General features: G+C 43.7%; 1 protein-coding gene across 1 annotated transcript; it reads left to right on the top strand.

Annotated features, from left to right (window-relative positions):
• Positions 1 to 1,724: 1,724 nt before the first annotated feature.
• Positions 1,725 to 21,253, top strand: CUNH8orf76 (chromosome unknown C8orf76 homolog). The gene is made up of 6 exons (XM_025871068.2): positions 1,725 to 1,863; positions 4,966 to 5,061; positions 5,792 to 5,935; positions 10,265 to 10,722; positions 15,249 to 15,381; positions 20,910 to 21,253. The coding sequence occupies exons 1-6, from the start codon at positions 1,747 to 1,749 to the stop codon at positions 21,105 to 21,107; spliced, it is 1,146 nt and encodes a 381-aa protein (XP_025726853.2). The 5' UTR covers positions 1,725 to 1,746; the 3' UTR covers positions 21,108 to 21,253.
• Positions 21,254 to 22,044: the final 791 nt, after the last annotated feature.

The following is a 22,044-nucleotide window of genomic DNA, read 5'->3' as shown; positions in this document are numbered from 1 at the left end:
TTTATTGTGTGCACAAATCCTCCACAACTTTGGGGGAAAATAAAGGGTTCTGAGTGGTAAAAAGGCTAGAAACCCCTGAGGTCAGGAATCCTGATTTCAAAGGGCAAAGAACCCTCTCTTACTCATAAACTGCCATGCTGTGCCTTCTTGACCCCTGCAGCGGAATATCTGGCTCAGGTAGTTGGGCCAGGAGGAGGCTGGGGTGGGGTGGGGGGCACAGGACCCAAGAGCGTGGGCATTCCAAAACTAAACAGCCTCAAAAAAGAAGAAAAAAAACTGAAAAAAAGGTTCTCTCTGCCTGACTTTGGTTTCTTCTTACTTTGCACCTGAAACAGGCATTTTGAATGAACACATATTACTCACTTGCTATCTGATAGGCACTTTACGTGCATTATTTTAATCAATGCCCATTTCACAAGTTGGGTCACACTGCTAGTGAATAATTGAACCAGGATCATGAACCCAGACAAATCCGGTGCTTGAAGCCCTTTCAACATTATGCTGTATTGCCTTTTCTGCTAGAACAGGGCATATTAGGATTAGGGCAAATATCTCTACCCTCTTTAGACTCCATTACTTTTGGATGATAATATTATGGATACCTCTTTTTCTTCTTTTTTTCTACAATTTCTGAATTTTTCCTAATTAGGATTATTACATCTCTGATGGGAAAACAAACTTTCTTCTTCTTCTCCTTCTCCTTCTCCTTCTTCTTCTCCGTTCTATGGATGAATGCATCAGTAGCTAATGTCTGGAGGCTGTCCTGGTGAAGCCTTCCACTCAAGGCTGTTGGATACACGGGCTGGTTCTAGATTTGAGGAGTGATCCGCAGAGAGATGGATTTTGAAACTTTGGGGCGCGGATTATGCTCTCCCAGGATGAGTTTGTGGAATAGAAGATTGGGTTGAAGAAAGAAACTTGTAAGACAAATGGTGGGAGAGGAACAGGTGAGTGAGGAGAAATAGGAAAACCTGCTGTGTAATATGTCACAGTAATATTGTGCCGTGCAATATTGACCGGCATTTTGTCAATAATTTCAATTTTCTAGTCTCAAGGAATATCTTGAATGTATAAGAACTCTAGTAAATATTAGTTTTAGACTTCTGGAATTTGGTGTTTTTCTCCAGGTAGAATTAATAGTCCTTGATGGAGCATCCAGAGTAAATTCTGTCCTCCGTTCTATAAATGCGTGAATTCGCTGGTCTTTGTTACTGGTTGTAGTGGTGGTGTCTCTTTTTAGAGACAAGGGACTAGTGATTGATTTCTGTATTTCCGAGCTCTTAGCCACGGAAAAATGGATCCTAAGCACGTTGCTTAACCTCTCTCTAAACCCCAATAGCTTCATTTGCAAAGTGGGAACCCCTGCGCCATTCATAAGTTATTGGAAGAGGATACAAAGTGCAAAAAATGTGCTTAACACAGTGCCACGGAGGAGTTTTAAAAAAGCTACCCTGGGGCCACGGCTTTTTGATGCGTGCAGGTAAAGACCTCTGGGCCCATCTCCTAAAACGGAGCAGTCAAACACTCTGTCCCCGGCTTCGGTCAGTTTGTGAGTCAAATAAAAGTCTAAGTTCCACCGTGACTCCACGCCAGCAGCCGGCCAAATCCCGGTTTGCCACCCTCCGCAAACTACAAGTCCCAGCATGCCGCGCTCTGGCCTTGGCGGCCCCACCCCTTCTGCGTTGGCCCGCACGAGAGCGCCTCTCTAGGCACCGCCCCGTCCTGATCCCCGGCGGCGAGCGCGCCATGGAGACCGGGTGTTGGTTGCTGGGCGGCGAGTTCGAGGACTCGGTGTTCGAAGAGAGGCGGGAGCGGCGGCCCGGACCGCCGGGGTCCTACCGCGTCAAGCGCTGCGAGCCGCAGGTGAGAGGGCGGGGCTTGCTGGCCTCTCTCGGGACCCCGGGCCTGGCCTCCGCGGGTCCCGGGCGGGGAGCGCTTCAAACGCCCGGCTCCCGCGCCGCCGCCTACGGAACCCAGGTCCTCGCGGTGCCGGTGCCCGCCGCCTCGCCCCGCCGACCCTGCGCCCCCGCAGGCCTCCCCTCCCGTTGTCTTCCCCCTACCCCACGAGGCCGGGACGTTTCCGGAGCCCCACCCGGTGGGCTCGGCCCACTGGGCCCCGAACTGTTGGCGATTAACTCGCACGGGGCGTTTGGCGGGTGTGCCCAAGGCTCGCTATCCTGAAATCTTCAGTAACTCTGTGCGTCCTCCCTGAATCCGCAGCCGGGCAGTCAGGGACCCCAGAAATCCGGCCACTGCCCATTTTCCAAAACTTCTCTGCTCCCCAGACAGCGACGTCCCACCCACGGGCCTGTCCTTGTTCAGTGAATTCTCCCAACCCACGTCAGCCCCGCTCGCATGGTCACAGCGTTCAGTTATATCCATTTCTTAGAGCACACCTTGAATGCCGCCTCCTCCAGGAAGTGTTTTCTGATTCCTCCTTCGGAGCAAGTATGTTTGACTTGGAGTGCTCCCCCCCCCCACACACCGCCATTCAGTTTGTATTACAGCACTTGTCAGTAACCTAAAGCTCTTCGACCCGGAGTGCTAAATGATCACAGGACAGTGGGGGCTTAACTTTATGTCCTCCAGTGCCTGGCAGTTTTTGTTCATAACGGGAACCCCGTGAATATTTTGAATTGGTAGAATATTACTTGGTGTTATTGCATGTATGTAAATCTCTTCTCATGTATAAGAACTACAGTACTATGTATCAGAAACTTAACCTGTTTCAGGCACTGTGCTAAGTTCCTTTACCTGTATTGTCTTCGTTTTTCCTTAAAACCATTGCACTTCGGGGGCGCCTGGGTGGCTCATTCGAGCCTCTGCCTTCTGGTCCAGGGTCCTGGGCTCACTGCTCAGCGGGGAACCTGCTTCTCCCTCTCCCTCTGCCTGCCACTCCCCCTGCTTGTGCTCTCTCTCCCTCTGTCAAATAAATAAGTAAAATCTTAAAAAAAAAAAAAAAAAAACGGTGTACTTAAAGATGTCAGGTGCTCGGTAATTACTGAATTATGTTTGTTTTATTTAACTTACCTTTTCTCCTTATCACATACATTCTTTCAAAGTTATGTACAGTAGTTGATCATGCAGACTAAAACCAGGAATGGACTTGGGAAGTTATGTGTGCAGCATTAAAAGCCATGGTTATGAGATAGGACCCTGCATTGCAGCTTTATCACTTGCTTTCCAAGGTGTCAATTCCTTATTTGTAATTTGGGAAAAATAATATTTGCTGGCTCACTGGGTTACTGTGGAGTGAAATGGGTGTGATACTTGGTCAGGTGTGAGGTGCTGGACACTTACAAAGTAAAATCCAAAGATCACTTGTCTTTAGGATTTGTTTGGTGTGTGATGCTGCTCATAAACTCAGAGAAGCCTTATTCAAGTCATGTTGATTTCTCTGGGTATAAAACGGGGAGCTTGGGTTATAAGGCTTCTGTTGTCTCTGTGGGACAGAGGTCGGCCTTATCCAGCATTTCACCTCTTTGTTCCACTCTTGCTCACAGTTCTTCCCTTCTTTCTTTTACCAGAAAGTGAGATTTGAAGCCATCCCTGTTCGAATGGTTGCGGGCCTGCAGGTTATGTGGGAAAATAGAAACAGTCATTTGAAAGCCAGTTTTTCTTGATCATTTCCCAGTGGGATCATGAGAATTGCGTGAAGGTTTGCAGTTCGGCAGTTCTTGTTCAGCAAGTTGGGATTGGCGTTGTGACTGGAGAGCAGCAGAGCACGAAGGAAAATTACGGGTTCAGTACATAGACTTGTTGACTTACATGGTACTTCAGGGACAACAGAAAAACAGCAGTTACCAGCTTTCTTCGCTGTGATGGATCAGGCGAAGGAGAGAAGCTATTTTAATAAGATAATAGGAGGGTAGTGATACCCAGGCAACACTTTTAGAAATAGAACCAAGCGATTTTGACATGATGGTAGAACCACCACAAATGCAGTTACGTTTTGATAGCACTTACCTGGGGATAGACTACGTTCAGCCCAGTATGTTTTACTGTGAGTAAAAGGGAGGTTGAGCTACTAGTGTGAAGCTAGAAAGACTGGCACACAGACCGCCTTTTGTTACACCCTGTTTTTCATCTTAATGTTCTTTACCCACTAACCGAGAAATCCCAGTCTCACCTTCCTTTCTATCAGTAGAAGAGCGAATAAAATATTCCAGATGGGCATTTCCTCAGAATTCTCTTCTACAGGTCTTTGGCATTTGATTGGAATGGAAACCTCCTTGTAACCTTAATTTCAGTCTCTTTGGTTAGATTCTACTTTTTGCTTTTATGATATTTTCATAAAAGCGCTATAAGTAAAGGTAATTCCTCTTTCCTTTGTCCTTTCCATAAAGAGTTGTCAATCCCTGTCCCATCCACTCTAAAAATGTCTCTACAGGGAAACCTTTCTCAGTCTGAAGAAGCAATGGGAACTGTGCTAGTTAAAATGTAGCTTCCCAGGCACCACGACTCCATCTTGAAATGCTCTAGATAGAACCATGTACGTCTGTGCTACTTTTTCAGTTGAGAGGTTTCTTATTATTGGTATGTTTATTACTCATGATAATTTCAATGAAAACTGAGCCATCGCTAAAATTGTCATTCTTCTTGTTGGATGTTTTCCTGTGAGTCTCATCCCAAAGAAACATATCTATTTTTTTTAAGATTTTATTGATTTATTTATTAGAGAAAGCACACGCACAGAGTGTGCAAGAACATGAGTTGGGGGAGGGGCAGAGGGAGAAGCAGGTTCTGGGCTGAGCAGGGAGCCTGATGCGGGGCTCGGATCGCAGGACCCTGGGATCATGACCTGAGCTGAAGGCAGACGCTTAACGACGGAGCCGCCCAGGCGCCCCAGAAGTATGTCAGTTTTTGAGGCTTAATCAATTATGAATGGGAAATTGCTTCGACTTGAGTATGAGGGGGAAAAGCATAACTTAATTCTCTGTAATATGCTATTTTCACAATTTCTAGTGGTTTTATGGAGAAACAGAGAGCAGTGATGATGTTGAAGCTCTAACTTTGAAGAAATTCAAAGGGGACCTCGCCTACAGACGGCAAGAGTATCAGGTAGAATTCAACATATATAAGGTTGCACTACTTGAAATAGGCTCTCTTTCTATCCGTTACAGCATATTAGTTATGAACGTGTTGTTTGCGAGGGTGAATTTAATCTTCTGTGATAAGTGTTTGTAATCTCAGAATCCCAAGTTTCTGTCCTTTTCCTACATGGCTCTGTGTCACTTGTTTTGTTTCCTGTGCCTACAATATAGCTATCTTTTTGGGATCCTTGCAGGTCTGTTTCCCCAGGTTCTGTATCTCCTCATTCTGTGGGAGCCTCTAGCACAGATGCCCCATGAAGTCACAGGAGCAGAGCACCCCAAAATGTGTGAGAAAAGGGAAGAACAAGTAGATACCAGGTTGCTTTACACATAAAATTTCATTTTTTCTTCACAAGAGTCCTTGTTATTTTGCTGATGAGAGAAGGAAGGTTGTGTAGCAAGTTAGTGGCAAAACCAGGATTCAAACCCTGGTCTGTTTGGCTCCAAAATGCTCTTCCTACCGTACGGTGTTTTCCATGGTAGTAGCAGTTATATTCTCCAGCCATTTCTTTTCTACCTTTTAGAAAAATAGTACTGACAAATACTCAAGCCTTCCTTAGTTCATTGTAGAGTCGGTTATAATAATACCTCTGCCAAGAAAAAAATCATCCCTATAACTGAATCCTTTCTTCTACTATATTTTTGCCTCTCTTTTTATCCCTTCTCTTCATTTCCTTTATTTAACGAATAATTGGCAGAAAGCACTGCAAGAGTATTCCAGTATCTCTGAAAAATTGCCATCTACGAATTTTGCCATGAAAAGGGATGTCCAGGAAGGCCAGGTTCGGTGTCTGGTTCACCTGGGAAGGCACACAGAAGCACTGGAGATTGCTACAAACTTGGTAAGTGGTTTCACTGCTTATATTCCTTTCGCTTTCCTGGGATTGTTGAATAGTTTGTTTTCTAAAACAAAACAAAACAAAAAAACTTGCTAGCAGCAAAATCTGTGGGTTTGCTTAAGTAGAAGAAAATCATCAGTGGTATAAGAACTTTATAATGATGAACAGTTCGGAGCTCTAGACAGTCATTTTCTTGTAATATTTTTTTCTTTCCTGTGTTATGCTCAAAATTCTTCATTGCCTGAAAATCTCATTTGTAAAAAAAAGGTTTTACTCTTGTTAGGAGTAAGTGTTCAGAGTAGGAGGATCATCAGTAATGTTTTTCTCTTTACATTTTTTTTTTAAGATTTTATTTTCCAAAATTTCTATAATGAACATGGATTACTTTTGTAAACAAGGAAAAAATTACCCAGAAAACCCTAAATATCAGACCGAGCCAAGCTTAACAGCCTTTTTTATTCTTAAATGGAATTTGCAGAATCCTTTTTTAAAGGGATAAAGAAAAGCAGTTATTTGCGATTCTAGATTCTGCTTGCTTTTGTTTTCAGATGAAGGCATTTTTATTTACTTCTGGTTTTTCTGTGTTTAAGTTTTATATGAGGATTGGTCTAAGTTGACCAATCTTAGTTTATAGATGACCAGTTTTCTTCCTCAGAGGGAATTAATGAGGCGCCCAGACACTGATCTTGAACCATGCAGATCAGGCTGACCAGAGGTCAGCCTGAAGTATGCGTGCAATTGAGCCATCCTCCTCCATCTCATTAACTAAGAAAAATCCCTCAATTTACTTGCCGATGGGGTTCATTGCCTGCGACCTCAGCCTCTTGCAGTGAGAGCAAACCTTGGAACTGGTCTTTAGGGTGTGGAGGAGAGCTGTGTCGTGTCTTTTCCTCCCCTCTAATAAATGTGCGTTAATTCTCAAGCCGGAAGGTAAGGTTACCTTGTTCAGGAAGCACATGGCCCAAACAGTGAACTTGGTGTTTAACAGTGTTAACAGCGTTCATTCTCAGTTGCCCGGGTCTGCAAATTAGCAGCAGCGGTGGCCCTTTCGGTACCTTTTTCTAGACATCAGGCACCCATCCTTCGTTCCTGTTCTGTGCTCTCTTGTCACCTCTCTCTTCCTGGCATCTCTTGCACATCACTGCTCTGCTCCTCCCTGCCTAACCTGCTGAAGGTGGTGGCAGCGGGGTTAGTGTCTGGATCATTCCTGTGGTTCCTTCCAGCTTCGGAAGTCTGTTTCTGTGGCTCAGAGAAACATCTGTTGCCTGTCAGCAGATGCCAGGTGTCCAGAGCTTGGGATGTTACGAAGCAGGAGGAAGGTCCAGTCAGAAGACCTTCAGCTCCCCTGGCAGGACTGAGAACTGCCCATCAGGCTTCTAGGCACCCTGTTGGGGAAGGAACCAGCAGTGTAGGCCCGTGGGTCTCCCCCTTTTTTGGGTCTCTTCACATGATTTCAGTGGAGCCTACCGATTTGCATAGTTTCTCACTGCCTGGTACCCTGGGTTTTGTTTTATTTTTAAAAATTTCTTCCCTACTTACAGACCTTTCTGTTTTGTTATTAGCTCTGTCCTGTTTCTGTTTTTGTCTCGGTAGTTACCGTCCTTTCGTGTTCTGTAGGGGGACAGGTCGGTATACAGCACTGACCAAAATAGACAGCTTGTCCCGGAGTGCCTGTCAGGATATGAACACTTTATGCTCACAACTTCTAATTCATCTCTCTTCTTCATGATTTTTGGACAAAATTTGTAATAGAACTTATTTATATTTTATTTCTTATTTAAATAATTAAACATCTTACAGTAACTGATATGCATATGTGATAAGCTGTGGTTAAGGACATTGCTTTCTGACGGTGAATGACTCTTTTAAATGTGCGCACTCTGCAAACATTGATTTCAGTCTCGTGTGCCCGGTTCTGGGTTCAGGGCTAAGGTGACAGATGAAGCATATCCATACCGTGCACATACAGTGTTCATCTAGAGGGAGAATCCTAAGGCAGCTAACATGCATCAGCTCTTCTAAAGTGTACCCTTCACTCTTTGCCTTCTGGTATGACTGACTGTAGCTCTCTGACTTCAGGCAAGTTCTCTAACTTCTCTGTTGTGACTCAGTTCCCTCTTCAGTGAAATGGGGATAATGGTGGAATCCATTTTAAAGGATTGTCATGACGATTAAGTGAGTAAATCACTTAGAATAGTGCCTGGCCTATGTTCACACTCAATAAATATTAACTCGTGTCATCATTATTGCATTTCAGAAGGAGTTGCATTATTCTGGAAAAATCACACGAAGTCATTTAAATGGAATTTAATTTCCAGAGAGTTATTTGCTATTTATGCTATAAAAACCCTCCCATCAAAATTATGGTTTGGGGGCGCCTGGGTGGCTCAGTCTGTTAAGCGTCTGCCTTTGGCTCGGGTCATGATCCCAGGGTCCTGGGATCGAGCCCCGCATCGGACTCCCTGCTCAGCAGGGAGTCCGCTTCTCCCTCTCCCTCTGCCTGCCGCTCTGCCTACTTGTGCTCTCTCTTTCTCTCTGTCAAATAAATTAATAAAATAAAAAACAAAAATCATGGTTTGTATGTAACAGCCTCTACCCCGACATACATTCTCGATATGAAATGTTACTAAAGAGCATAAAGCATTATAGACTAGTTGCAGAAGAAAGGTAGCATTTTTTAAAATCTATATGTGTTGTTCTCCTTATAAATAAAAGACATGAAGGTGAATTAGTTACTGAACATGTGTTATGTCCAAGGTGCTATGCTCTCTACTAGGAATTCAGCAATGAACAACAACAACAAAAAAAAAATGGGAAAAAAATGAGAGAAGTCAAAAGGCAAGAAACAGATTCTTAACTATAGAGAACAAACTGATGGTTACCAGAGGGGAGGGGAGTGGAGGTGGGGGGATGGGTGACCCTGGTGATGAAGATTAAGGTTTGCGCACTTTGGATGAGCAGAGGGGCATGTATGGAGGTGTTGAATCACTATATTGTACACCTGAAACTAACATAACACTGTATGTTAACTGGCTGGAATTAAAAGTAAAAAGAAAAAATTGTAGAAGTTTTCTGAAGGGAAAACTTCAGAAAAGAATTTTATGTGTGGTCAGAACTGATTGAGGTTGAAATAAATGAATTTTAAAAAGTAAAACAAAAACCCCTTTTGGAATCTAACGGTCTGTTAGGAAGGACAGAACACAAAACAATAGTATTAATAAAACCAGATGTATTCTGTCATTGGGAAGGTGCAGTATCACCAGCTAGGTCACACGGAGCTTTATTTTCTGTATTATCACTTAATAGATAAATATTTAGAATTCTCCCCAAGCTTTCACTCACTGGCCTGTTTCTTCAGGCTGCATACTGGGTGGTTTTACTTGGATTTCTCGCCCATTGTAATTGTGCGCAGGAGCTTGATCTGGATACTAGTAGGCCAGGTTTTCTTTAGCCTTAAAATTAACTGAAAGGTAATTTTAGTCTGCCATCTGCTCTCCACAGACTAACGTAGAAAAAGAAGCCTTGTTTTCCCTAACCCACAGGGCTTTTGCCATATGTCAAGTTAGGCAAGAGGTGGTGGCTCTGGTTAAAGAGACTTGAAAAGCATTTTCTGATCAGAAGGAAACCAAGCAACCCCTTCTGGCCAAAAATAATTGGCCTTGGTAATGGTTACCAGGGACCGCATTTGGATTTAATTATGATGCCTCATGAAGCACTGAGAGCTTCAGGGCTATCCTGTTTAAGATGTCTAAGCCAAGTCAGATTTGGAAATGGAGTCCATTTGAATCCTAGAGGAAACTGCCATTTGGATTATTAGGAAGCCTGGAATATTAAAATGGAACCATTAACCCAGGGTAAAAAAAAAAGTTGGCTTGGGTCTTTCAGCTGTCTGGCTAAGACAATAAAGATTACAATAAAAATTGAAGATAAACTGATGTTTATGATTTGGGTGCTGAATTTTGTCAGGCCACTGTCACATGAATTATGCTATGGTTATGACAGGATGTTGGGAGTGTCTGGTGGTTATTTTGGTAGGTGGTATGTATTTCTCTAGATTTGTAGCTTCAAACAGTTGTCTCTGCGTGTAGCTATTGGAAGATACCTCTAATTTACAACGTCCACAACTTGGGTTTTTGGGCGTCTCCATTTTTACATGGAAAACGTGCTGCAGTTTAAAGTTTTTAACTCTTGGGCACCTGGCTAGCTGAGTCGGTGGAGCATACAAGTGTTGATCTCAGGTTGTGGGTTTGGGCCCCACACTGCGTATAGAGATTGCTTAAAAAGAGAATCTTAAAAAAATAATAAAGTTTTTACTTTTTTTTTTCTCCTTAGGAAAATAAAGCAACTAACACAGACCATTTAACCACTGTGCTCTACCTCCAGTTGGCGATTTGTTCAAGTCTGCCGAACTTGGAGAAAACAGTTCTCTGCCTACAGAAACTAATTTCTTTGCATCCTTTTGATCCTTGGAGCTGGGGCAAATTGGCAGAGGCTTACCTGAATCTGGGGCCGGCTCTGTCAGCGTTGTGTGCGCCATCTCAGAAACAGAACAGTGTCACCTCCAGTGACAAAACTATGAAATCCTCCTTTCCACACTCAGGAAAAGACTGTCTTTTGTGTTTTCCTGAAACGTTGCCTGAGAGCTCTGTGTTTTCTGTGGAAGCAAGCAGTAGTAATAACCAGAAGAATGAGAAAGCTTTGAAAAATATTCAAAACTGCATGGCAGAAAAGAGAGAAGCAGAGTTGCTAGAGACTCAGATGAAAGCATGCGCCTCTTTTATACGAACCAGGTAAATGAAGAATGGATTAAACAGCACATGGTACTAGGCCCAGGATAAAGGTGTGATTTTTTCGGATTTTAAGCTTCAAAAAGTCCTAGGATAGACATTTGGCATGTTTTTGAGATTTTTTTTCCCTATGATCTAGATGGAATCCTTTGAACGTGTCCTTTTAGTATGTAAGATTTAGAAACAAAACTATATTTGCTCAAGAATATGATTTGTATCATCACTCAAGATAAAATGTTAAAATTAGAAAACATTAAAATTAGGAAAAGAAAATTAAATGTATAAAACATTGACAAAGGGGAAGAGGTATTTTAAACTAGGAATTTTTCGCTTGTAGGTTCCACAGAAATCTAAAGATAAAAATTGACTCTTGTGTTTGAATCACTATTGACAATATGAATAAACAATGTTTAACTCATTCTACAGAGAATTCCCATGATTTAGGGACTCCAAACACTATAAATCCATAGTTATAAGAGTTTAAGGGAAAAACAAGTTTAAGGGAAAGGGGAACATATACTTGACCAAATTCTGTAATTTATGAGAGAAACAGATTCTCTTAGGTCTCAGATGATGCCAAAAGAGTGTTGTTGTTATTGTTTTTAACTCTGGAGAATTCTAGAAATATTAACAGTGAGGCTTACTGAGAAATGGTATCTGTGAAGCAAATTGTAAACTTTATTCAGCAGATGTTTAGTGTTGACTACGTTACTCTGATTCAGAAGTACATTGAACCAGGGGTATGCTGGGCACATGCTGGGTGCTGGGATCATAAAGATTCTTAAAAAGACGCCCTTTTAGCGGCGCCTGGGTGGCTCAGCTGGTTGAGCATCAGCTCTTGGTTTCGGCTTGGGTCATGATCTCTGGGTCATAGGATCAAGCCCTGAGTCGGGCTCCCCGCTCAGCGGGGAGTCGGCTTGAGGATTCTCTCTCTCCCTCTGCCCCTCCACCTGCTCGTGCTCGCTCTCTCTCTAAAAATAAGGAAATCTTTTTTTTTTTTTTTTTTTAAGGCCCTTTCCTTACACCACTCAGTGTGCTGAGGACAGTACATGTGTGGTCATTGACAGGTGGCACGGGCACTAATGGGGTATTGGTAGTGGGAGCAGACCCCTACAGGAGCTGTTCAGTGTAGCAGGAAGAAGGAAGCTTTACGGGGGTAGCGACGCTGGGAACCTTCATCAGCTATAGAGGGAAATGTGTACTGGAGCTTTGTATACATTGTTTCATTTTAATCCTCCCCCCTCCGTGGGGCGGATGTTGGCATCCCCTCGTAGAGACCAGGGAACTAACTTACGCCCAAAGTGGCACAGCTATGAAATGCTGCCATGATTGGGACCCCGGCCTCTGAGTCCACAGCTTGTGTGCTTTCTGGGGCATCTTGCTGACTCTGGATGATTCCCCAGATGAGAAGAGGCAGGCTAGGTAAAGAGGAAGAAAGCACAGCCCGTGGGGTGGAAGGGCCGCTGGGGCACAGGGTCGTCCCGGAGCAGGTGCGGTGACAGCAGCCTTGGTAGTGGAGCCCAGAGGGGGCCACAGACCACCATCCAGGATGACACGGTTGGGGGGTGGGGGAGTCAGGCCTCACCGTAAGCAACCTAATAGATTGTTACTGAGTGAACGAATGTGGCCCCCTCCCCTTGCTAGTGGTCTGGCCTTGCACAAATTACTTAAACTCTCTGCTCTCCGGTTTCTTCATCTTCATCTTCATGGAGAAAGGGGGAAATGCCTTGTCCATGAGGTGGTTCGAATTCACGTGGCTGAGCTCTTGGTGTAGTGCCCAGTGCACGGTCAGCATTCGGTAAAGGCCGTACTTCTGTTAGCCTAAGATGTTAAATGTCATCTTAAAGGATTTGGTCCTTATGCTGAAGGCCTGAATAGTATTTGAAGGTTTTAAATGTCCAAGCGGTGTGACAAGAGCTGTGATTTCGAGAGAGAGATCTGGTGGCTGGGAGGGGATTTTGGAGGAAGGGGTTGGGATCCCAAGACACCAGTGAAGAAGCTGTAGTCATTGGTGGGTGGTGGGGTGTCGATGAGGATCTGACCTAGGAGAGTGCACTGGCAATAAAACGAGGACATGGACATCACTGCAGGATGGGGTAGACGGAACCTGGTGACCAGTTGAGGGTGTGGGAAAGACAAGGCGGGGAGAGTCCAGGACGAGTCAAGAGTCTACCTTGGGTGTGTGGGTGGACGGTGGCACCTTTTGAGGAGGCAGGACACACAGGAGGAGGAGCAGAACAGACTTAGGGTGAAAGTAAAGATTTTGGTTTAATGTGCTGAGAGTCGGGAGCCTGGGTGGCTCAGTTGGTTAAGCGACTGCTTTCGGCCCAGGTCGTGATCCTGGAGTTCCGGGATCGAGTCCCACATCGGGCTCCCTGCTCAGCGGGGAGTCTGCTTCTCCCTCTGACCCTCTTCCCTCTCGTGCTCTCTATCTCTCATTCTCTTTCTCTCAAATAAATAAATAAAACCTTAAAAAAAAAAAATAATGTGCTGAGAGTCGAGTACCTATAAGGACATCCTGTCGGAGCTTTTCCCTAGGATGAGTTGAGCTCAGAAGAAGGGAGCTGGAGATGAAGGAGTTTCAGGAAGGAGATGAGCAACCAGATGACAGTGAGAAGTCAGGTAGGATCGATTCTGAGGAGAGGATTTGAAAGTGAGGAGGTCATTTGCAGCCTTTGAGAAGGCAGTTTGAGTAGTGATGGGTGACAGGGCAGAGGGCACGGGGCTGCATGAACATGAGACGGAAGAGGCAAGTGTACCTGCCAGACCACTAGCAAGGGGAGGGGGCCACATTCGTTGCCTCAAGTACTTTCAAGAGCAAGAGGGGAAAGCAAGGACATCAGAGATAAAAGGGGTCACAAATGTCCATGCTTCCAGAGGTCAGTAGGTAACGTAGGCAGGTTTGAGTGAGTCGGGGGGACGTGGGTCAGAGCACTGTCTCCTGCCACCCTCTCTGGTGACTTCCCATTGCCCGGACATAAAACGCCTTGCTGCTTTCCATGGCCTGCGAGATGTTGACCTTGCCTTTCTTTTCTCATTTACTACAGTTTTTTGTCTCTCTGTTTCAGCCACAGTGATCTTCATGATTTTCTTTCTTTTTTTTTTTTTTAAGATTTTATTTATTTATTTGACAGACAGAGACATAGCGAGAGAGGGAACACAAGCAGGGGGAGTGGGAGAGGGAGAAGCAGGCTTCCCGCCGAGCAGGGAGCCCGATGCGGGGCTCGATCCCACTGGGACCATGACCCGAGCCGAAGGCAGACGCTTAACGGCCGAGCGCCCCATCTTCACAATTTTCAAACACATCAAGCTAATTCATGTGTCAGGGCCTTCTTCCCCCAGATATTCTGGTGGCTGGCTCATCATTCGGTGTTAGCTTGAGTGGTAACTCAGAAAAGCCTTCCTTCACTGCTCCACCTGAAGCAGATACTTTATCCACCTTGCTTGGATTTTTTTTTTTTTTTTTTTTTTTTGCATAGCACTCCTCACTACCTGAAGTCAGCTTATTTGTGATCTCTCTCCTTCCACTCCATGAAGCAGGAAGCTGTCTGTTTTGCCTACCAGTTATCTCCCAATACCTAGAGTAGTGAGTGGTCCCTTCAGGACATGAAATGAGGGAACAGGAGAGCTGAGTGCTAGTGAGAATAGCAATAGGGACCAGTTGAGGCCTGAGGGAAACTGGAAAATCTACCCATTCAATATTTTTTTGAAGATTTATTTTTTTTATTTGAGAGAGAGCACCCGCGAATGTGTGAGTGCACGGGAGCCTGGAGAGGGGCAGAGGGAGAGGAAAGAGAATCTCAAGTAGACTCCCTGCTGAGCACAGAGCCCGATGTGGGGCTTGATCTCACCACCCCGAGATCATGACCTGAGCCGAAATCAGGAGTTGGCTGCTCAACAGACTGAGCCACCCAGACCCCCCCACATTCAATACTTTAAAAAAAACTATGAAGAGAAGGAGCCATGTGGCAAGGACAGGAGGGAGGAGGAAAGAGAAGACCAGGTTATGCTCATGATGGGAAGTTAGTGGTGAGGCAGTCCAAGGAGGTCATCAGAGGCTTGTCAAAGATCGGACCCTGCTTTGGGTACTTAAAGTATGCTGGAGGATCTAATTAGTCCTTGAGGTCGAGTGGCTGTGGGTTTGAGGGGGATTTCAAGGGTCACAGAACACTGACTTCAAAGGAGCACATCCCAACATTTTGTGAGGAGGAGCCTTTGATTAGGAAGCTTGTCCTTTTCACTCCAGATAGTTTGTGCTTTCAATCACTTGACTTCTACAGGAAGCCCTTTTGAGGTTTTTCTCCCTAAAGATTTCTTTGAGAAGCGTTGGTCTATGAATTCTAGAAAAGCTGACTCTCCAATGCAGTTTGCTCAATTTGCTCAAGTGGGAGGCTTTAGGGATTCAAATGAAGGTGAGTACCTTCCTTGAGCCGAGCAGGATTCCCATCTAGCAGAATGCTCTCTGCGAACATTTCCTCACTGCTTTCCCTTCCCTGTTGCCCACACGGTTGGGACTTACTGTTTTTCAGGCTCTTGCTTCAGCTCACCCAGCCTCAGCAAACATCGTTTGCTTTGGAGAGGAACTTAAGGACTCAGCAGGAAATTGAAGATAAAATGAAAGGGTTCAGCTTCAAAGAAGACACTTTGCTGTTGATAGCTGAGGTGGGTTTATGTGAACCAAGGCAGCAGAGGTATTTTTCCTGGCTCCGGTACCGTTTTTTAAAAAAATAGCTGAATCTCCTCTACTAAGGGACTTTTTCCCTGCTTTACGCGCCTTTTGATCACTTAATCCACGAAAACGGTCTCTTTGTCACCTTTCTCCTGCAGGGTGCTAGGGGCGGGGGCCCTTTGATTTTCCTCTCCGTGCTTGTTAGTACCCGCCTGCTTGCACGTCATAAATGCCCAGTTACTGTTCTTTGAGTGCTGATTAAACGAATGAATGAATGTTGACATTTCTTGCAGGATTTCTGTACATTTTTTCTTTATTTGTCCTCATAACGCTCAGAATAGCCTGTGGGACAGGCGGAGCTGGGAGCGAGGCTCAGACAGGTTGGGACCTGCCCCAGATTTTAAGCTGCAGAGCTACACTGGAGCCCGGCCCACTACAAGTCCGCTTTCTTTCTGTTCCCCCTTTCTACTACCTTGATGGTTGCAGAGGAATTCAAATGTCAGGGGTTTGGGGTTTTTTTGTTGTTTTTTTTTTTAACCTTTATTAGCTTTTTAAAAAAAGTGTTGTTGAAATTACTTAAGATAGCATTTGGAGATTATCTGTGTTTGTATTTAAGTTATTCACCCTAGTTCCTGTTAGTATGTGACTGAAACTTGATAGTTTAGGTACTTTTCCTATGAAATAAGTCTACATGCATTTCCATCCTGACATCATTCTTTCAACAAATACTTACTGCTCATCTAAATTGCCAGGCTCCTTTCTTCCTTCTCTAAACTAAGCGCCCACTTGGACGCACCTTCTCCTGTCACTTTTCTCTGAGCCTCTTCCAGCCCTTCCTTTGAGCCCACAGACGTGCGCAGCAGAGAGCCTGTCCCTCTTAAGTTTCGTGTAGCCTTTCCTCAGCCTTTGTTTTCCTTCACCTTTTCTGGGGTTCATAGCTGCTGGCCACCCACTTTTTGTTTACTCTTCCCTTTGCTCCCGAGGGACCACAGCAGTCTGATTTTCGCCTGTATTCTTACTATTCCTCTGCCTCTTGGAACTTCCCGGTTTCCTGTGTCTTAAGTCATGACATTCTCTCAGGTTCCACTTAAGTTCTCTGTTCTCTCTGCTGTCCCCCACAGAAATCATAACCACACGCAGGGCTTCAGTTGTCCCTCTGGATTGACTACCCTCTAATCTATATCTCTAGTCCCATCTCTGAAACACTTGTCTCACCTCTCAGACTAGTTACCTCCTAAGTGACTCATCTGAAATGACTGATGATCCTACTGTCACTTCAGGTACAAAGTGTCTAAAGTGGAGCTATTCATCAAAAACACTTCCCGGTCAGTCTTCTGTCAGTATCTAGCAGAGAGGAGGTGGAGAGAACCATCTCTTCATTCTAGACTTCGTTTTTTTCATCAGTCCTGTCTGCCATTCTTTGATCCAGAGCTGGGACCTCGCTAGCTGGGGGTCATCTCCTCCCCAGTCTCACCTCTAGCAGGCACCCAGCCGCCCTTCCCTCAGGCCCACCTTCCATTTCTCTTGCACCACCAGCACCCTCGTGCTTATGACCTCGTGCTCGGCTCACAGTGACCTCCTGGCTTGGCTCTCCTCACTTCCTTGCTCTCTCCCCTCAGATCTGTCTGAAACGGTGCTGCTGCTGGGTTTACCTCACAGCATCGCTTTGATCGTATTACCCGCCTGCTCAAAAACTAATCACATGTGTCCCCATCACCTCGGAGGTCAGGTCTAGTTTAGGTGCCTCCACATGATATCCAGGGCCTTCCAGAGAGTAGCTCCAAACTTAGGACCTCGTAATTCCTTACACAAATCTTTTGCATCCTTTAGATTCATCTGCCACATCTAACACCCTTGCCATGGATAGTCTCATCTCCACCCACTGACTGTATTCCCATCCTCAGAGACCGCACGGAAGTCCCACATCCTCTAGGAAGCTTTCCCCAAACATTCCTGTCTGTGACAAGGGCTCCCTCCTCTGAGCTCAGGGAGAGTCAGTGCTTGAATAGATAGCACTTTGCCCCCCACCCCGCCAACACACACACAAAATACAAGAATATGTCTTACCTTTTCAACTAGATTCCAGGTTTCCTTATAAGTAAGGTTATCCTTACAAAGAAGACATTCTCCTTACCATGTTCAGTATATCTGTGGACTGCATGGAATAGTAGTTCTCCACCTGGACAATGCATGTGAAGTACCTGTGGAGCTTTTTAAAAAAGACAAATGTCTGGGCCCTCCTTGGGATTATAATGTACATTTCATTTTGTGCTCTGTTAATCTTACTTTGTGACATGAGCATGACCCTGTGTCCTTAAATATCCATTGATTGCATACTACTTTTTTTCTTTTTATCGTTGTTTTATTTGAATTAGGATTTAGGGGCACCTGGCTGGCTCAGTTGGTAAAGCGTCCAACTCTTGAGCTCAGGGTCGTGAGTTCAAGCCCCACGTTGGGTGTGGAGCCTACTTACAAAAAAAATTAAAGGATCCATATAAGATCCACAGACTGTATTTGGTTCTTCTGTCTCTTCTGTCTCTTTTATTCTGTAGCAGCTCCCCTTCTCTGCTTTTTTTAAGATAAAATATATATATAACATAAAATTTGCCATCTTAATCGTGGTTTAGTGTACAGATCATTAATTACATGCACAGTGTTGTGCAACCATCAGCACTATTTCCAAAATTTTTTCACCACCCCAAACTCTGTAACCATTAAGCGATAATTCCTATTTCCCCCTCCCTCCCAACCGCTAGTAACCTCTAATCTGCCTTCTGTGTCTATGAATTTGCCTATACTAGATATTTCAAATAGTGGAATCCTATCTATAATATTTGCCCTTTTATGTCTGGCTTATTTCACTTAACATAATGTTTTCAAGGTTCCTCCATATTGTAGCATGTGTCCGAACTTCGTTCCTTTTTATGGCTGAATAATATTCCACTCTATGTACATATACACCACATTTTGTTTATCCATTCATCTGGTGAATGACACTTGGATCATTTCTGCCTTTTGGCTGTTGTGAAGAATGCTGCTGTGAACTTTGGCGTACAAGTATCTGTTTGAGTTCCTGATTTAAATTCTTCTGGATATATACCTAAGAGTGGAATTTGGTGGGTCACATGGTGATTCTGTTTAATTTTTGGAGGAATTGCCAAACTGTACATTTCACTTTATACTCTGTTATTTTTACTTAACATTGTGACATGATGGTGACCCTGTATCTTTATTTTTTTTTAAGATTTATTTATTTTAGAGAGAGAGCACACATATTAGGGAGGGGCAGAGGGACGGGGAGAGAGAAACTCAAGCAGACTGCGCACTGAGTGCAGGGCGCACACCCCGATGTGGGGCTCGATTCCACGGCTCTGAGCTCACAACCTGTGTCAAAACCAAGAGTCGGATGCTCAACAGACTGTGCCACCCAGGGGCCCCAGCCCCGTATCTTTAAATATTGTTTGAGTATGTGCTTTTTAATGGCCGGATAGTAGTCCAGTTAAAACTTCTGATGAGCTATCATTTATTTACTTAAGCCCTCTATTTTGAACATTTAACAGATATAAAGTACCTATTTTAATAAGTCTTTGCAAAAAAATCAGTGTATTTGTTCCTTTTAGATTAGACTATAGGAATAGAATCACCAGGTTAAAGTATACGAACATTTTAAAGACTTGAAGCTCATTTCCAAATTGTGATGCAAAAGGCTGGTTCAATTTACATATCCTATATAAGAATACTGATTTTCCTTCTCCAATCCTAGATATTAGGTTGAACCATGTGAAATCGTCAATAGTTGATCATTTTGACCTATAGAAACAATTTTATACCTATTAACTTATTTTTCAAAATCTGTGATTTGATTGGTGAAAATGGCTCTTTTTAGTGTTAATTTACTTGTTTGGTTACTCTTAAGATGAACAGTTTTTTCATATGTTTATTGGCCATTTATATTTTATGAAATACCTAGCCATGCTTTTTCTTCATTACTCTATTTGTATGTTTCTGTTTTTCTTAATTTTTTAAGAGCTCTCTCTATACTAGGCTTACTAACCTTTTATATGTTACAGTATTTTCTGAAGCTTATGATTTTTTTGATATATAGAAGTTTAAATTTTTTTATATGGTCAAATATTTTTGCAGATATTTTGACAGCTGTGAATGATGCACCTGCTAATTCCTCTTTTTGGGATATTGCATTATTTGGATATTACTATTATTCAATTCTCTTTTTTATTACAAACAGACTTGGTGTTATAGCCTAGATTTTAAAATACTACATTTCATTGAGTCCAAGAAATCATCAGTTGTAAGACACATCATTATTTGATGGGCCAGTAAAAGAAAAGTAAGCTGCCATTTATGCTGTGACACACCTGTGTTGTAAGGTACCTCTTGATGTCAGAGATGTTAAAACACAAAACAGAAATTGTCTTAGAATTGATGAAAAAAAGGAATTGATGAAAGTACCAAGCTTTAATAAATGCTGACAGTTGCCTGGTTAAGCTATTCATCCTCGTTAGCTCTTGCCTCAAATAATAAGTAGTCTTTGAAGATTTAAAGTCAGTGGAAACCATTCTTTGAATGGGCTTCTAATGCATTATAATTTGAGTGTTCATGAACACATCCGATCTCAGGGTTTTCAGGAAACTTAGATGATGTCTATCATCTAATCCAAATCCACGTGACTTAAATTCCCTTTACAGCATCCCTGCCAGAGGGCTCCCTAACCTTTTGTGCCAATGATATGAAATGTGGTGGGACTTGATTTTAGTTCACTGTCCTTACCAAAGATGGGCTGATCACTTAGTGGATTCAGGTGCAAGCTTTCCACAACTTAACTTTTGCATGTCTTATCAGAGAAACTAACACAAGATCTGGGCCTGATTCTGACCAGTAGGGAGCAGTGTTTTGCCTTCAGAGGGCGGGCCAGCTCCTCCGGTCCTGGAGGTTGCTATGACATGTCCCAAGGGATGGAGTCTGTCTGGGTCAGGAAGGGGTAGGCCCAGCCACCTGCTACTTGCCTGTTGGCTGCCTTTGACATCTCTGGGAACTTCTAAGAGGAAGAATCTGTGCCCCCACCCCACCCCACCCCCTGCAGCAGTATTCTGCCCAGGCTCCGCTTTCTGGTTATTTTATGAGGAGGAGAAGCACTCGCAGATAACGTTCTTGCCAGCAGAAAATGATCTTTAATTTAAGAATGTTGACCGGGCACTCTGTGTAGGCTGAATAGCTGCCACATTAGTATTTCAGTGATTTGTTCACTCAGGGGAAGATAAGAGGAGAAATATGGGGTATTTTACCTATGTCATCCTTGGATCGCTACTTCTGAACAAACCTCTTTTCAATATGTTCGAATCCCTCTGGCTGCTGAAGTATTTCTGCTGTTTTTGTTTGTTTTGTTTTGTTTTTTTTGGTATGAAATCCTTTACCCTTGATGAATAGTATAGTCTTCCACTCCACGTCTGCTGCCCCTTTTTATTGGGACAGGTTTGTTTTTTGGTTTTTTCTCCTCTTGCAGGTTATGGGAGAAGATATCGTCCCAGAAAAAATAAAAGATGAGGTTCACACAGAGGTGAAGTGTGTTGGCTCTACAGCCCTGACCGCCTTGGTGATTGCATCTTCGAAAGAATTTGAAGACAAGTGGTTCAGAAAGATCAAAGACCACTTGTGTCCCTTTGAAAATCAGTTCCATACAGAGATACAAATCTTGGCTTAGTGGTCCCTTTAAAAACAAAAGAAAACATCCTGTACTGTTTTAATTGTTCTTGTTTATTTCATACAGAGTCCACTGCTAATCATGGAATATAGTGAATTTAAAAATGATTATTTATGTTTTATAAAAACAGCTGCTCTTCCAGATTATTTCTACTGTGTTCAGTTTCTTGATTTTTTGTTTTGTTTTCTTTATAGATTTTTGCCATTCACTGATCTTAGACCTACTATCCCTTTAGAAAATACCTATTAGGAAAGTGAATAAAAGAGGCTCTTAGATATTCTATTTTTTTAAAATACAGGCACTGTGTTATAATTAGCAGTAAGAGTATCCACATTGTTCAGGTAAATTCATCAGGAAAAAACAAGAATAATTGAAATGTAAAGAGTAAACCATTTCTGAGAAGGGTGTGTCAAAGTCTACGAAGGCTCTGAGAGTTTGTGTATGGGCCCAAACGAAAGAGTGCACATGGAGTGGGCTGCATTCTAGAAACTCGGGTCTTCTCCACTGGGCAGCAGTCAGCACGCTTGCCTGGTGCTGCAGAGGAGGACACCATCTCTTCTGTAAGGCTGTTTGCTATGCAGACATCATGATGAAAAGATAGTCTGGAATGAAGGGCGTTAGTGCCTTGCTCACCAGATGCACAGAAGCACGAGGCCCGCGGGCCACTGTCCTGCAGGGTGATTGATGGTCCTGCCCTTGCAGACACACGGATTATAGTCACAGTCTCTGACATCTTCGATACAAAAGGCCATAACCGTACATCATCTGGAATGGAAGAGCTCCCTCATGAGGAGTGGCATTTAGTAGTCAACCAAAAACTTCCTCAAGTGTTGTCCCACACAGCTTTTTCTTCTTCTCAGCAGAGGGAAAAGAATTCCAGCCCTGGGCAAAGAAGTGGAGTCCTCAGGATTTCCCTTCTATTTCACCTGCTGCTTCA

The sequence above is a fragment of the Callorhinus ursinus genome, unplaced genomic scaffold, assembly GCF_003265705.2.
Source record: "Callorhinus ursinus isolate GAN/ISIS: 27379988/994484 unplaced genomic scaffold, GSC_fseal_2.0 scaffold5, whole genome shotgun sequence".
In the NCBI taxonomy this organism is placed as follows: Eukaryota; Metazoa; Chordata; class Mammalia; order Carnivora; family Otariidae; genus Callorhinus; species Callorhinus ursinus.
This window is presented reverse-complemented; position numbering and strand designations above follow the sequence as displayed.